Source organism: Pyxicephalus adspersus, chromosome 10 (genome assembly GCF_032062135.1).
Source record: "Pyxicephalus adspersus chromosome 10, UCB_Pads_2.0, whole genome shotgun sequence".
Taxonomy (NCBI): Eukaryota; Metazoa; Chordata; class Amphibia; order Anura; family Pyxicephalidae; genus Pyxicephalus; species Pyxicephalus adspersus.
Window position 1 is genome coordinate 43,684,206 of NC_092867.1, and position 16,165 is coordinate 43,700,370.

General features: G+C 36.4%; 1 protein-coding gene across 2 annotated transcripts in view; it reads left to right on the top strand.

The window, feature by feature from the left end:
* The window catches only part of LOC140339683 (heparan-alpha-glucosaminide N-acetyltransferase-like), a 143,469-nt gene extending 133,037 nt beyond the window's left edge, over nt 1–10,432 (top strand). For both annotated transcript variants that reach the window (XM_072424480.1, XM_072424481.1), the window contains 2 exons: nt 5,935–6,047; nt 10,145–10,432. In XM_072424480.1, coding sequence (XP_072280581.1) covers nt 5,935–6,047; nt 10,145–10,326 — 295 coding nt within the window. In that variant the 3' untranslated portion in view covers nt 10,327–10,432. The remainder of the gene's footprint in view (nt 1–5,934; nt 6,048–10,144) is intronic.
* The last annotated feature ends 5,733 nt before the right edge of the window (nt 10,433–16,165 follow it).

Here is a 16,165-nt window from a genome sequence, read left to right on the forward strand (position 1 = left end):
CAAGATGTGCCTAATCAAGGACCTTCATAGCAGCATCACCAGGTTTTATTTCAATGAAAGATGCTGATTTAAGGATGCAGATTTAAAAAGAAAAAATAATATTTTATTCTAATATTAATTACAATAGCATGTTAAAGATTAATATAACATTTTATTGTTATTGACACCTTCAGCTGTAGCCGATTCTGCAAATCACAAAATAACAAATTCATAAATAACAACATTCCAAACTTGTCATTTGATGGACATGTTATTAGGAGTCCCAATACTATGTATTATAAAACAGGTTTTTCTGAGTTGAATTTGTAAATCAAAGTTACATTTTTAATGAACTTTTTCAGTTGACTTGACAAACCTATTGTTGATAGAGTATTAATGAGTATTAAAGAGCTAAATCTTGATTTAAATTAACCGCTTCTCACTAAAAAACAGCCATCAGCTTTGAAAAGGCCTTTTCCCATCTGTACTATATAAGGACATATCCCCACAATTTCTACTCACCCCCCCGAACAATTTTTTTATTGGCAATATTATATTCAGTGCAATCAACTCCAAAAGACCTAAATTTACAAAAATGAAAAGTCACCAGGAGGTAGAGCTAATTGACAAAAGAGACATGCAATTTTTCTACACTGTAAGGCAGGGGTCGGCAAACTCCGGCCTTTAGGCCAGATATGGCCTAACCGGTAGTTCGTTCCGGCGTTAGGAACTACGGGAGCCGGGGCCGCCAGAACTCCAGAGCTGCCAGAGCTCCGGAGCCACCTCCTTCCTATTCACCATGGCACCCCTGATACTTTTGCCGCGGCAGTAAATAGGGAAGGCTTCCTGAAGGTAAATCCCTCTCCTCCGCAATGCATACGGAGGACAGGAATTTCACCTCTGGGGGCGTTCCCTGGTGGTGGACGGAGCCATTAGGGCAGGACTCTGGCCTAGTGTGCCCACCCCTGAAATGGCCTAGTGGCCATAAAAGTTTGCCGACCCCTGCTGTAAGGTGGAGCCACATACAGAGCCAGCCACGCACGCACATGAGTTACATCAACAGTCGTCATCCAATGGGTAACGAATATTGCTGGACCCTCAAAAGTTCCCCGTGGAGTTGGCAGTGAGGGAGGCTGCACACAGGCAAGTTTGTGCATATGCTGTGCATATGTTATGAATATGGCAGAAGCTTTCCACCCACGAGTATAGTTCCTTTTTCAATAAACATTTTGGTAAAAACCTTATGAAAATTGCCCATTTATGCCTAATACCTACCTTACCTTCTCTCTAGCACTTGACCCCCTAAAAACAAAAATAGAGAGAGATATATAAGTAAATGTAAAACATGTAAACTGATCCTGAGAAAAGGAAGTGTATCCAAGAAAAGATGTGTTGCAACTGATAATATTTTTTTGAAGCACCCATCTATTACCATGTCTACCAATCAGAGACGCTATACTGTTCTTTTTTTCTTTTACCAATAAAAAATCTATCTTGCCTATGATAGGACAGGTTTTTTGTATTTGCACCTAGTCCTATGTCCACCTTTGCTATGAGTTGGAAGTTTGACCCTGGTGACAACACTTACTAAACACATTAGTTCTTTTTCGCATGGTAAGATTTTATTTTGGGTAATGAATAACATAAAGAACTGGATACCACCATTGAGTCCAGAGGACCCCACCACAGTACATTTGTCCAACATGATGATGAGTGGTTCGAAAGGAAAACATTGGTTACACCCATCAGGTTCTGTGTTGTATACTACAGTTCAAAGGGATTATTACCCATAGCTAAAAAGGAAAATTGTGTGATAAATAAAATGGAATTCAATGTTTTAAAAGTGGCACAAAACAAGGCTTTCTAACTAAAATGAAATATTAATAATAACTTTCATGGTGCACCTTGGCAAAACATAAAAACATTGTGTCGTGCTATGATAGTACAGGACTATGGGGGACTTAATTATAGTAACATGTTTCTCTAAATGATTAAAACTTTAAATACTGAACTTTATGTTGGTGTGCTAAACTACCTCCAGAATTTTACCTTCCCCCAAGTGGTATGCCACTGAATAAGAGCACACTGGAGTACCAGTATACTTGTATGGATGAAGGGCAGGGCACAAATTCTTGGCTGTAGGTTCTACCATCTAGAATTTTTCTTTGTTGCAGATTCTGTAGTGTTAGGTAGCAAAGATTTCTTGAAGGTGGTCTAGTCTGTTATATTTATAAAGCAATAAAGATTTATAAAGATATAAAGCAAAGATTTCTTGAAGGTGGTCTAGTCTGTTATATTTATAAAGCAATATTGTGTCAAATATTATGTTATTTTATCATTAACTGGGTGTTTTAAATTCTAACCACCTCCATATAAATTCTGAGCATTTTTTAAGACTCAGACATCTAAAAAAATGGAATACTGTAGGACTTTGCTGAATAACATTCCAGCACCGCTGATACTTTCTTAACAAAAAGCTTTATTTAACTCTTTAATTTTCAGAATGTTAATTGAGAGTCATCGCTGCTATATATGAGAAGAAGAAGAAGATCACTTCACTTCCTCTTTGCCATTCTTACACCCAAGAAGGCATTTGACAGCTTTACAAGAGAAGTGAAAATCAATATGCAGTTACTTACAAGCAGTCAGTATGCAGATGGTGTAGGCAGCCCTTCAACGGACAGATAAATGGCTTTTAGGAAGTATTAAAATAAAGTAGGCCAGATGAGTACTATCAAGGAAGAAGTATATGTTGGAAAGGTTCCCTGGTGTGATTTATTTAATTTATATAATGTATTCTCTATGTGCAGCACTTGGAACAATACACCAGGATCTTATCTTTGTATTGTGTGACCCTATAGCTTGCATCTTGGTTGTGTAATGCATATGATCTTCCCTAAATGACAATGCCTATAAACATTGATTTACTGACATTTCCATGTCGTGTTAATTGGTTAATTCCTGCTTATGGTCTACATCATGTAACAATGCAGGTTTTAATTACCGATGCGTGTTTTATATGGGTCAAACTTTTTGTCACTCCAAGAAAACAGGAGAGAGAGAATTGAATGGTTGACAAATATAGAGAGGCAGAGAGAGATAGAGAAATATTGAGATATATAAATGAGATAGAGATTAGAATGATGATAGGGAAATAAATGATATAGAGATACAGAGAGAAAGCACCACCAATAGATGAGAGAGACAGAGAAACAATAAAATGGCAGAGAGACGAGAGAGAAAACTATTTATGCAAGAAAAAGAGAAGATAGAGACTCAAAATTACAAGTACCCAGGATATTGTAGGTCTCAAGCAAAAAGTTTTAATTTATATCAGCAAGCATAAAAAATAAAGATAATACACTTCAGCATAGGTATAAGTTTTACTAACAACTGGCTCACCTCCCAAGGGAAAGTTCAGAACTACAATGCTTCAATGGAAAGAACTAGCAAAATGTTGCTCTTCTGGTGACAGCCTTTCATTTTTTCTTTGCAAACAGATGTGGTCCTGCATCTATAAGTTCTCCATATACACACCATGCCCTGCAGGAATGGCTAAAATACAGTAGCACCCCTGACCTGGGCAACCTTCTACCTTTTACCCTAGCATAACTGGTTTACATAGAATAACCCCCAACCTACTTCATGCTCTGCCTTTTTTAGAACATATCCACCTGAATTTACTTGGACACCTTTTCTGGGATCACGGGCATCAATTCCTAGTCAGCACTGGTTCTCTAGTGTCAATGATCACATCTAAACGGTGAAAGCCAGTTCTCCTACTATAGTAAATAGACATGTAATTAATTTAGCCTAATGCCCAGTTGAACGTTCTACAGAAGTGATGATTTGTTTGGACTGTTCTATGGTATATTGGTAAGTCTTTGTATATTTTTATGTACAAATGTATTCCTATATCTTTAGATATAGGAATATTTTGGATAAAGATAATATTATTTCTATATCTTTAGATATAGAAACATTTAAGATATTCACCTCCTAACAAGAAGGCCATATTTAATTTACTTTTAACTCTAGTAGTCAAATGTATTCTAAACATTTACATTATGTGATCCAAATGCATTGAATATTATTTCACAAATATTAAACCTGTTTTGTCCTTGAGAAAGTGTATGATAGAATTACATATAAAGCAATCTTTCCATACCACTTTATGATAAATTGTTATATACAAATGAGTGTGCTCATATCTCAATACATTGGTTTCATGCAAATAACGCTTAAGTACGCCTGCTCAGTCCAGTGCCATGGTGGGCCATGCAGTGTGAGCATTGGAACATAAATTTAAAGAATAACAGTTAGGGGAAGTTGGAACGTATAGACTACAATGTTAGTTTCTTACTCACTGCTGAGTTCTTATTTCTTGGGTTGCCATAGGTATTGGAGAATTGTGAGTGATTATGCCATTTTCAGCCTGACAGCAGTAATAGTCATGTCTTCAAGACCAAACCCAGGAAATATATGACCAGCTGCTTTAGGAAAAACCTGATTGGCTAGTTGGATTTTTTCTCCTATCACAGATATACATTTAGTAAGCTGATGGAAAAGTTCCTTTTTAAAATTAAAGGCGTGCGTATTGAAATTGAACCAAGAAAACGTATACACAACTGACTGGATTACTCAATAAAGATTTTTTAAAGTAAAAGGCAAAGGGGCAACTTCACTTTGTAGCACTGTCTAAACTAAGCAAACAAAATAAGATACAGACCCTGAGAAAAACAAGCAAACGTACAATGGTATGGAATTTCTAACACTAACAGTACTGCAGAGCTCCTTATTCTCAAGCCTCCAACTAGCAACTGAATACAGAGCTCAGCATTTCCTGGGCCTAATAAATGAAATACAACACCTGTGTCTTGCCCAGCACAGGTAGTGAAATGGACCACATGGTTAGGGAGTCCTTTTGACTATTCCCTATCTCCAGGACCCTAAACTGTTTTTTTTTTAGTTAATGGAAACCAGCAATACCTTTCTTGGAACCTTTAACACATAAAGGGTGGCTGGATCACACATTTTCTACCGTTATGGTCTATCTTGTCCATTCATTGAGACCTTTAAAAATGATGCCCAAAGTGCCTAACACTGGGTGTAATATATACATCATCATACACATTACCTATAAACTACTGTGTTGCCTTCTTTTGACTGTATGTCAAAAAAAAGTTGGCTTTTATATCTTGCATGCACATCAGGTTTCTATCTAAAATCACTTCAAAGGTGTTAACCATCCCCCAGTCTCAGCCACCTATCTGGTTCACATGTTGCTAGGATTGCTAGCCCATTATAACTAGTAGAAGTGAGTCACATTCTTGTAATGTTGAATGTTTGCAACTTCCCAACCCTTACAACTTTGAACCTTACAAAAACAAAAGTTGAATGTGAGTACCTGATACTAGCCATACAAAGACCTGAATTAATTAGAACCTTCACAGACTCCACTTCTATATATATATATATTTGTAATGCAGGAGCATTTTACAACAGTAACAGTCAGCTCAACAGTCAATGTCTAAATTTATTGGACAAGAAAGAGGTTTAATTTGTTTAGTTGACCATTTTAAATATTTTTATATTTCAAAAAAACACAAAAATGTAAATGTTGGAGGCAAAACATTTGCATGCTAGCATCTCTGCAAAATCTTGACCTTCCCCGCCTCTGCTGGAAAATGAATTCGTCAGCGTAGGACAAGCAAAAGCCAGACAGATTATTGGCCATTTTCCAAAGGGTTAGAAAGCAAGTAACTTTACATGACATCATAAATAAAAATTGGCTTTAGACAAGACAGCACGAACATCCCTGACACTGTTGTATTTCATGTGTTACCTCATTAGTGAATCCTCATCTCCGAACCTGGCTTTTCTTTGGATAAAAGAATGTGTAGGTGTTCCTGACAAAGTGTACTTACCTAATGTATTGCTTCTCCATGTTGGCAGGTCTCTGTCTTTCGTCACCACACTCAGCTGCTTCTCCTTTTTCCTCCTGGGCCTTATGTATTATGTGATTGATGTGAAACACTGGTGGGGAGGACAGCCATTCATCTATCCAGGTAAAATATTACTATCCTTATCTATGAGACAATTATTCCATGATATCCATGTAATATATAACTTTTAAAGAGAGCCTGTGACCAATGTAAAACTTTAAAAAGAAAAGCACAAAAAACTAATAACTGTAACTTTTTTCACATGCTATAAGCCTCTGAACTTGAAAAAAAGAAATTGGAATAGTCAACTCCCTAGGTTTACACCCTGCCTTGTTACACATCACAACTCTCTGATATTGTGTAATATCTCTCTGTTTCAGACCATTATGACACCCCCCTTCCTCTTTCACCTCCCAACATAAACATGTATCAGCTTTTGGTGGACTGGAAGGAGAATAATATAGAATGTTATAAAGTGTCACTTTAGGGACAGATCTGAGTCTGTTGGGGTTACTGGCATTGCATCCAAGATGGCAGTGCCAACAGCAGTCTATGGTCTTTTGGAAGTCTACATAAGGGAGGCTTCTATTTCTAATGCATAAATTGTTAACTGAACATATATTCATATGGAAACATTTTTGTTGAAATAAATGAAAAGAAGAGCAAGTCTCATTAATTTGTATTGTTGATTTGAAGTTATTTATACCTAAAAGGCAGAACATATATCATAAATACCTATAAACAATAGACAGTTGACAAGACATAGGAAATATTGCAACGCCAACCCCCAAAAATCCTTTGTTAACTCAAGACACACTAGAAAATATATACATTTGAACTTTGTAAGAGTTTAATTAGTCATTATGAATGGATCCTAATTAAATCTAAATTGTCACATTTCAAGTGTTCTCCCTTGATGTCTTTACTAGAATGGGCTATTGTCTAAAGACATCCAAATCAAATTTCTGTAGAACCTTAAAAGCTAAGTCCAACAAGAAATGTCATTTTTTAGCATTTTAGAGACATTGGTAAACTCCACATTACAGTGGAATTTCCAAATTTGTCACTTTCTGTGTCCATACTTGTGTAAAGTTGTCTAAAGTCCTAATGAAAAAAATAAAAATAAAACATGGATCTATCCATGTTTGTGTGATGCAAGGTCGACTAAAGAGATTTCCCTTTCATAGATTCCGAAGAGATATGAGGATCATGTATGTGGATTGTGTTTGCACCTTAGCTGCTTCCTTTCCTGCTTGCATATTTTACAGCCTTGCACAGAAATCCACAAGAAGTCCATTATGATTCTTTCAACATTCAACTTAAATCTAAAATCTAAGTCTTAAATCTAATCTAAGTCACCCTTTTCACCCTCTTGTGTGTAATTTCAACATTTTAAGTTAACTTTTACCTCTTCAAAACATTCTTACTGAGTTACTTAGCCACAGGCACTATTAAAATTTCAGTTTTAATGGCTAACTTTCTGAAGTAGTTGACCATTTTCAATGCAAGTGGTATACAGCAGGAGGAATAGGATGACAGAATAGATTGTTGACCTCGCAGCTCATCCTTTTTTACTAAGCAGTATTAAAAAAGAGACATATTCTTTCCAGGGTCAATCCTTCCCACCAGAAGGTGACACAGGGTGCTGGCACAGTGACATAAGATGAACGCTTAACTCAAGGTTACACAAGTAGATGTATTATGGGGTCTATTTATTCAGCCTTTTTTTAATGTAAATGCGGAGTCATGTGTAGCTCAGTTTACATCCAACACAACCAATTTTTTACTGCCTGTTGCCCTTTGTATTTGGCTCAGAGCTTAATAGCACCCCTGACACTGTTCTGAAAAGACTCTTCAATATACCCTGACTAGTATCCAGCCTAATGAACTATGCAGTCCTTTATCAAGATCTAGTGTAACTTTAACCTAACATCATAAATATAAATTTGTGATGTATTATTAAATATCTATATATGTCATCTATGCTCATCTACTAGTAACTAATTAATAAAGGGTATATTTTTTATTACCTAGTTTATCAGTTAGGAAAACATCTGGATGTGATCGATATTTCTTTACAATTAAACAGCTGATGGTGTTTTCACAAACAATTTTCATTTTTCAGTTAGAAGTGGTACAGTTTATCTATCAAAATTCTGCCAATTCTGCCATGCCTTCTTAAAAATATTTATATGCCCTTTGCAGATCCTACAGATAGCAATTGCTATTTTTGTAATTTGTGTATTTGGCAAATGTTTTCAGTCCTGGGCCAGATCCATTCCAGGTTTTAAATGTTAAATGATTTAGGCCAAAGGCTACCTTTCTAACCACCTTCTGTTCCATAAGACCAGCCAGATCAGTTCCCTGGGTTAATATATTCCTATATGATTTAAGATATTGTAAATTGTGTTTTTATTGAAAATAAATCATCATTTTCCTATGATCACAGAGACTGTATTAAACCCAAGTCTTTTTTTCACATGCTCATAATGTTCTCTACACATTCCTGGGATAAAAGAGCTCATTTGTTGAATCTTAATGTCGATCTAGCATACATTTAAACATATTAAAGCTAAGCCCCAGTCTTGACTTAACCCTTGCCCAGTTGCATAGTGGTACAGGCTAATCTCCTATACTTCTCATGGTGTGCATTGGAAATATGGCAAATTAGACAGACAGTTAATTTCTAGGCTGAAGGATGTTCAGCATCATTTATTCCATGGAGGTTCAGTGTGAAACATAGGCATTACTTAGGGAATTTCTACTTGTTCAGATTAATAACCACCCACTAAGTAATTTTAATGTTTACATAAACCCTCCCAAGGGCAAGTCAGCTACTTGTATTGGGATTGAATATTTTTGAAATGGATACTGAGAAGTTGTAAACATCAGGAGTACTGATGGTAGGGTGTACAGTACTCACCATCCCCTCCCACCAGTCATGGTCTTCCTGCATAAAAAGAATTGGAGAAACACATTAGGAAGCAGAGAGTCCCAATGATGACATCATTGGATCTCAAAAAACATTCCATAACTGTGGTCCCCAACCTTTTTGGACCCACCGACCACTAAAATTACTGGCTCCGAACCCTGCATGCGCGGGGAGCCGTGTGTCACTCAAAGGGGAAGAAACTGCCCCCATAGTGATGTCAGGATCCCAGGACCCGCCCCTTCTCCCATCACAGATCTAAGCCTACATTGGGAGAGTGGGTGGGTTTACACAACCCGCCAACTTCCCTGAGTCTGCAACCCTTAGGGGTGAGATGGTCTGCAGCTCTGGCCAGTGTGCCTCCCCAGCAGGGTCCTTCTCCTGACCCCACTCGAGGGCGCCCCAAAATGTTCTCGCGGACCACCAGTGGTGGTTGGCGACCGCTGTTCTATAATGAAAGTAAAAATGTTCTATTTGTTGAAAAACAACATGTGCTAACTAGTCAGTGATCTTGGAAACTAATAGATGGGGGTTATTTTCCAAAAGTGGAACACATTGAACAAATGGCAATAAGGCAGGTGATGTCCCTTCTGTAATACATGTTCTTACCTGCCTGATCGCTGTCTAGCTATCAAATTTGTTGCCGGGGATTTTTGGCAATCCTGTCTTTATGTGTAACGGGAATTAATTAACTCCCGCAAGCCTCCATGGGAGTTATTTCATCCAGCCCGGCCAATCAAGATCACTGAAGATCAATTTTAGGAAGAGAAAGAAGATGAAGATGGTGTCACCCTGCAATGGGGACAAGTGAGTATCGCGTTTAGTTCCGCTTTAAATGAAGAGTGTGTTTTAATGCAGTTTTCTTGAAGATGTATTTTTGTTTTACAAATTGAACATATTCAGTTTTTCGGTCCCACAATGTATATTGGCTGCCTGAGGATCTCTCCCTTTTCATGTGAACATTCCTGTTCATTTTTGTACTGTTTTCAGTATTTTGTATTGTTTTATATTTAAGCATTGTATTTCTACAATTTATGTACTCTTGTTCAAATGTTCTTTATTTTATGTCTAGCCTTTTACTTGAAAAACCAATAAAAATGTATTGAAACAGAACATATCCAATGTTTTGCAAACCCTTCAGTCATGTTACCACTTAATATGGGCAGTAATAAAGGTGAAACTGCAAAATCTACCTTTTTATTGAAATTTCAGAATGCATTTTTTTTTGTTTGCCCACATTCTGACTTAATGCTGGTCTACATTTAATATGTTGTTTTCTTTGTTATTTCAGGGATGAATTCAATCTTTGTCTATGTTGGACACTCGCTTTTAGCTACATACTTTCCTTTTAAATGGGAAATGAAGAATTGGAACACTCATTATGAGCTGCTCGCTCAAGATCTGTTGGGAACCTCCATCTGGGTGTTTGTAGCCTACTTGCTATACAAACAAAAATTCTTCTTGAAAATCTAATGGAATAACCCTTTAGTGTAGCAATCATTGCTATTTTTTTATTATTATTTTGACAAAACTAATTGTCTATAAAGAAAACTAATAAAGGTTTAAAAAAAAATGTCTCAACTAATTGAAGGTTAAAAATTGAGTTTTCTTTTGGTTTGCATATATTTGTAAGTATGTGCATCAGTGTTGCCGTTGGAGGGATCAAGAGGTACTTCTGTCTTAGGCCCTGATCAAAAAATCACGGCTTTTGGAATGCTGCTAGTTTGGGGAGGGAGGCCCAATTTTTTTTTTTCCAATACACCTTTGATTATTCATGTCGGGAAAGCTGTGCTAGGATTGTGGTATTACACTAAAGTACAGGATTGTAACTGAATACATTGAATAGTACTCAATAATTCTATGTTGTGCACCAATGACCATAGACATGTATCAATGGTAAAGCAGTTCTGAAATGAGGCTGGCTACCGTTACCATAAATGAAATAGAAACATTGCTATTTTCAGCCAATAACTTTCTCATAGCTGGTTGGTAAACCACTTTGTGCTTTCCCTTTTAGGTGCTGAGCCATAGGCCCATTCAGTAAACCCTCCTTTATTAACTGTTATCATATGCTCCTCTAACAGCTTCTGCTTTTTTTAGCTTTTGTATCAATAGAAGTCTTTGGGATATATCAGACCTATATTTTGAATAATGTCTACTCATTGCAGTCAGCTGTGCTGGTCAGGGATATATATATATATATTTATATATATATATATATATAAATATATCTGTTATATATATATCATATATATATATGTTTTTTTACGTGTTTTATTCAAAGAGTTTATGACTGCCTGCCCCTGGAAAAATTAAAAGTAAACAGGCCTGGCAACATGTTGGTTAACTAGATTCCTATTTGTCCTCCAGGGCAGAATCACAGAGACTGTTCCCTCTGCATCACAATTGAATGAGCATCACAAAGCTTGCCAATTAATACACAAAACAGTGTGTGATTTATGGCTGTTTGGGACGTGTAGATTCCTTGCACTTCCCTTCTTCATTATGACAAGCCTGGTGCTGGGTGGTGTTCAGCTCTGCCTTCTCCTGCAATCTCTGTTCATTTTAATTAAAGATAGCAAATAAATCTCAACATATGACTTGATGTGCAGGCGCTGTCCTGAGTGTCATATCTAAGGGAGCTTAGAGGCAGTGATTGCTCAGATAACAGGCATATTTTATAGACAATCATAAAATTCAAGCAGCTCTTTAACTGCTACTTGGGTGGAAATCTCTAAGCCTTAAATAAACATGAGCTTTGGCCATGTAGAGAAAAGTTGCAGATTTACCTTAGCCTTGGGTCTACCACCTGCAAACATCTGCCTTGTGGAATGGGGTAGGAAACTTGTGTAATATTTTCTTCTTTGCTCACTTTGAAAACAATAGGTGCCTGAACAGCCAGTCATCAAGCACCTATAATGTCATGTCTGTCACTCCCCCTATTCCCAGAAGTATGGGGTATTTCATTTACAGCAGCTGAACAGGACGTTAAAGGGAGATAAAAATGAGCAGGTGGTAGGATAACCATTGAAATACCCCTACCCCTTTAGGTACATTTAGTCGTTAGATATTTGTTGCCCAATCCAAAAAATGATTTTTACATTTTTTAAGCAATCATATATCTGTGGCAATCTTGTAGCCTTTCCAGGTACCATATGGATGACAGATCCATGTGGATTGGTTTTGGGTTTTGGACAACTGGCTTTCATGTTAGTGCTAGTTAATTTATGGTCAATTTGCAGAATGATAGTGCGGCAATTGGATATGCTGATCACTGTTTAATGACAAGGGGTGCATGCGTCACACTAAAATTACCAGCTAGTGTAAAATTAACCTAATCAAGATTATTGCACCCAAAGTTATAATGCCAGTAAAGTGCACCTATGCCTAGAGTATGAACAATTATATGCTTTTTCTTCTTGTTTGGAAGATGTAAATATTTTGAGGGTGCATGATCTGGGCACCAGTACACCTTAAAAAGGCATTGAAAACAGAAAGCCAAGGTGGCCACCATTAGATTTCAGGTCTGATTAATCAAATCATTAAAGGATCATTTTTATTTAATTTTGTTTAGTTACTGTAGCAATATGTCCAGCATACTTTTAACATTGAGACAGATATGTGACTAAAAAACAATGTTCTTTGGTTTTCTTTTATTATAAAAACAACAAACATTTTTAAACTATGTCACAAATATTTTTCTTGCTAGAGTTAATTTTTAAAAAAAATCTTTCTCCTTATATCATTGGTTCATTAAATATAGGTAAGGATCTTTAGTAAAGATGAGTAAATATCTAAAAGTTTTAAAAATCCACAAACCTCTAAAATTTATACTTTCTGAACCAAATCCTATAGAAATCAATAGAAAGATGAACAAGGCTCCACAATAGTGTGTATTAAAAAGGATGCAGAACTGAGAAGTATGTTCTAGGAAACTCCTGGCAACCCTACTTGACGTGATGGCATAAAAATAACCTTAACCACATCCCTTAAACATTTACAGTGGAACAAATGTTACTAGTAAATAATTGTGAGCAGAAAGGTTTGGTTTTTGCATAAGGGACTGGCAATGTCCCTTTAGCAAAAACAATAATCTTACCTACCTCATATCACTTACCTTACATCCCAGAACTTGATATGTAATAAATGTCTAAATAAGAACTTCAGCAAAGATAAAAACATAAAAAAACTAAGACAATAACAAGATCAATACAGTAAAGTTTGAAAAGGCTGAAGATTATTTATTACCAAGTTACCAGGCTCTCTGTGTTGATGGATTCTTAGGTTGGGTTTGCTGATGGTGATAACAGTGCATTTTGTCTGTGTGATATGTGTTGACTTTATTGGATACCTTTGTCATAGAGTGACAGAGCAGGAGATCATTTAGTATGCAGTGGCAGTGAGTTGTCACCCTACATAAAGGACACTTTTGACTGTTTCGAATGGAGAAAACATGAAATCTGAGTATATCATTTATATTTTGAACCCATAATGTTCTGTTTTTTTTAAGATGTGTTGTTGACTTTTTAATGCATTGTGGTCACCCATGCTTAGTCATTCCTTTGTGATTCATTAAAAATGTAGATCACAAGCTCACTAGTCTGACAAAGCTCTAATAAACTGACTACAAAATGATTATGAAATATAAATATGACATTCTTAATAACTAAAATTTAATGACTCATTTAAAATATTTTTTGAGAAATCTGCAGTACAGGGATTATAGCATCCTTATTAATTCAGGAAACATTTATTAGATCTGGGATTGTAGTGTTGCTGAGATTTAGCAGATGGATGTGCTCTGGTAGACTCATAAGGAATGAATGTATTACAAAGTTATAGCAGAAGAAAAACATGACTTTTGCTAATGTACCCAAAATCAATTAAGCACCAGCAAACTTGTATTGAAATATGAAACGCCAGCCAATAGGAAAGCTGCCCACCATGTACATAGTACTTGACCGAGAGGTGGGTTGTTTATGTAAACAGCAGGCAGCATTCCAATTGGCTGGTATATGTTGGGTGACTTGTAATCTGTTTGTTATGTGAACCTGTACTACGTTTTAAGCTCTACACGTTTTGCCATATGATGTCTTAGTGGTCTGTGGTGTGTACACTTAGTAAAGCTCAGTGGCAACTTATCCTAGGCAGAATGTTTTAAAAACAAAAAATAAAAAGTTTTTATGAATGGTAAGTATGGTACATATTTGGTGGTTGAAATGCACATGGTGGGTGGCTTTCCACTGGCTGGTACATTGTGCCACACACATAATACCCCACAGAAGTTATCATTCATGAAACTTAAAGTTGACCTATCATCAAAAAACAAACATTGGGCCTGATTTTATAAAGCTCTTCAAGCCTGGAGAAGATACACTTTCATCAATGAAGCTGGGTGATCCAGCAAACCTGGAATGGATTTCTTTAAAACCCATTTGCTATTAGTTGGCAAACATTCTCAGTCGTGGACCATATTCATTCTAGGTTTGCTGAATTAAAAAGGGTCTCCCATGATAGTCTATCTTCTCCATTTATGAGGAATTTTAAAAATCAGGCCCACTGTGTCATTCCTCAAATGTTAATGAATTAGGTATGGGCAGAGTGGGATCAATACTCAGTTGTTTGTATTTGGAGATCTTGTCGAAAGGCATATTGTCCAATCTCAGACATGCACATTGGAGGATCAAAATATTACATCAGAAAGCAGAAAAGAGACAAATTGTGGGACATAACAAGCAGCACTGCAAAGAATACATAAACCAAGAAAGTTCAGGATTGCTGGCTGTCGTAAGTACATTGACCAAAGACTTTCAGCATAAAAAGTAACTGAAAAAAATTATTTCAAGTTTGGCCATAAAGTAAACTCAGTGAATTCTGTTTACAAGTCAGCTCAGTTCCCTGCTGCAACAAAATGTGACCAAGGGCATGCAAAATAATGTACACCTATTGATTACGGATCTCACAAAAAAATGGTTTGACTGGTTGGTCAAGTGCAAATGGGCACTAGACCTGCTTTTTGTGTTTCAGCCCTAAAAGAGCTCAATAACCAGGAGACGGTTTTCAATCCTTCCCCAATCCAAGACAATAAGGTTTTGGCTAATGTTGGCTTATCAGCCAGTAAGTCAGTTAGAAATCAACTAACAAGTTCAATGGAGGTAAATAAAGTCGAAAAGAACTTTAATGTTAATAAATTCAACCATCGCTTTAGTCTGTGGAAATAAGTGCAGGTCTTCCAGTGCCGTAATCTTTATTGATCCTCCTCTTGAGATGGGAAGAAAGAGAAGTAAATCAGAACGCATAGAACATTTAAAGTTAAGTCTAGAATGGGGTATAAAATGAAAGGCTGAAGTTCTTTGTAGTTCCTGGCATTTCACATTAATACCCTTATCCTGCAAATGTGATTTTTATTTCTCTGAATGTTATCTTTCCTTTATTAACTTAGACCTGTCTTTTTTCTCTTTTATATCCCAATGTGAGTGATGATGGTGATGATTCCCATGTAAAGGAATCTCAATCCACTAGGATAACAAGGAAAAAATGAGAAACAAGGGTTCCTATATATGTATTTATGTTTTATGTTAATTTTATAATAATATATTATATTATTTCAACAAAACATATATGTTGATAATATTTTTTCCATAACCAAAAATCTAATATTACATTGCCAAGTTTGCAACTGGTTTACTTTGATTTGGTCACACTGTACTGGATTGCTAAGTGATACCGTTTTGATGCCACTGGACAATAGTCCAAGGAAAAACTACATCACCAGATCACCACATTGGAAAGTTGGTATAACTTTTTTGGCCTCTGATGATTCAGAAATGATAAGCCTGCTCATCATTATGCTGACTATGAGAAAATAGTGTTTTCCCACCATCTTATAGACGGTAGTTAGACAAAATTGTGTCTCCCAAGTGTGTTATCACACACAATCATATCCTTTCATGTGTGGCCAGCTTTGGATTCTCTATAGACTTATTAAAATGAGATACCACATATCAATGGGGTGATCTCAATCTCAGAACATCATATAATGGATCTAAAACATCAATCCTCATCAATTAAATACTACTTTGATGCTCTTTTTCCAGACTCATTAATATCCTTAGAGACTTCACGTCTACCATTCAGAGACATCATACAGTATGTGCCACAGCTGTTCGGTGTTTACAGTCCACAGCATCTACATTTAAAGGAGAAATATGGAGGATTCTGGTATTAACAACCATTTTAGAAAAACGTATGTTGTGTAGCTGTCTTTGGTTTCAGTATTTTTTTAGTGAATGACCTAAAACCAACATACTTA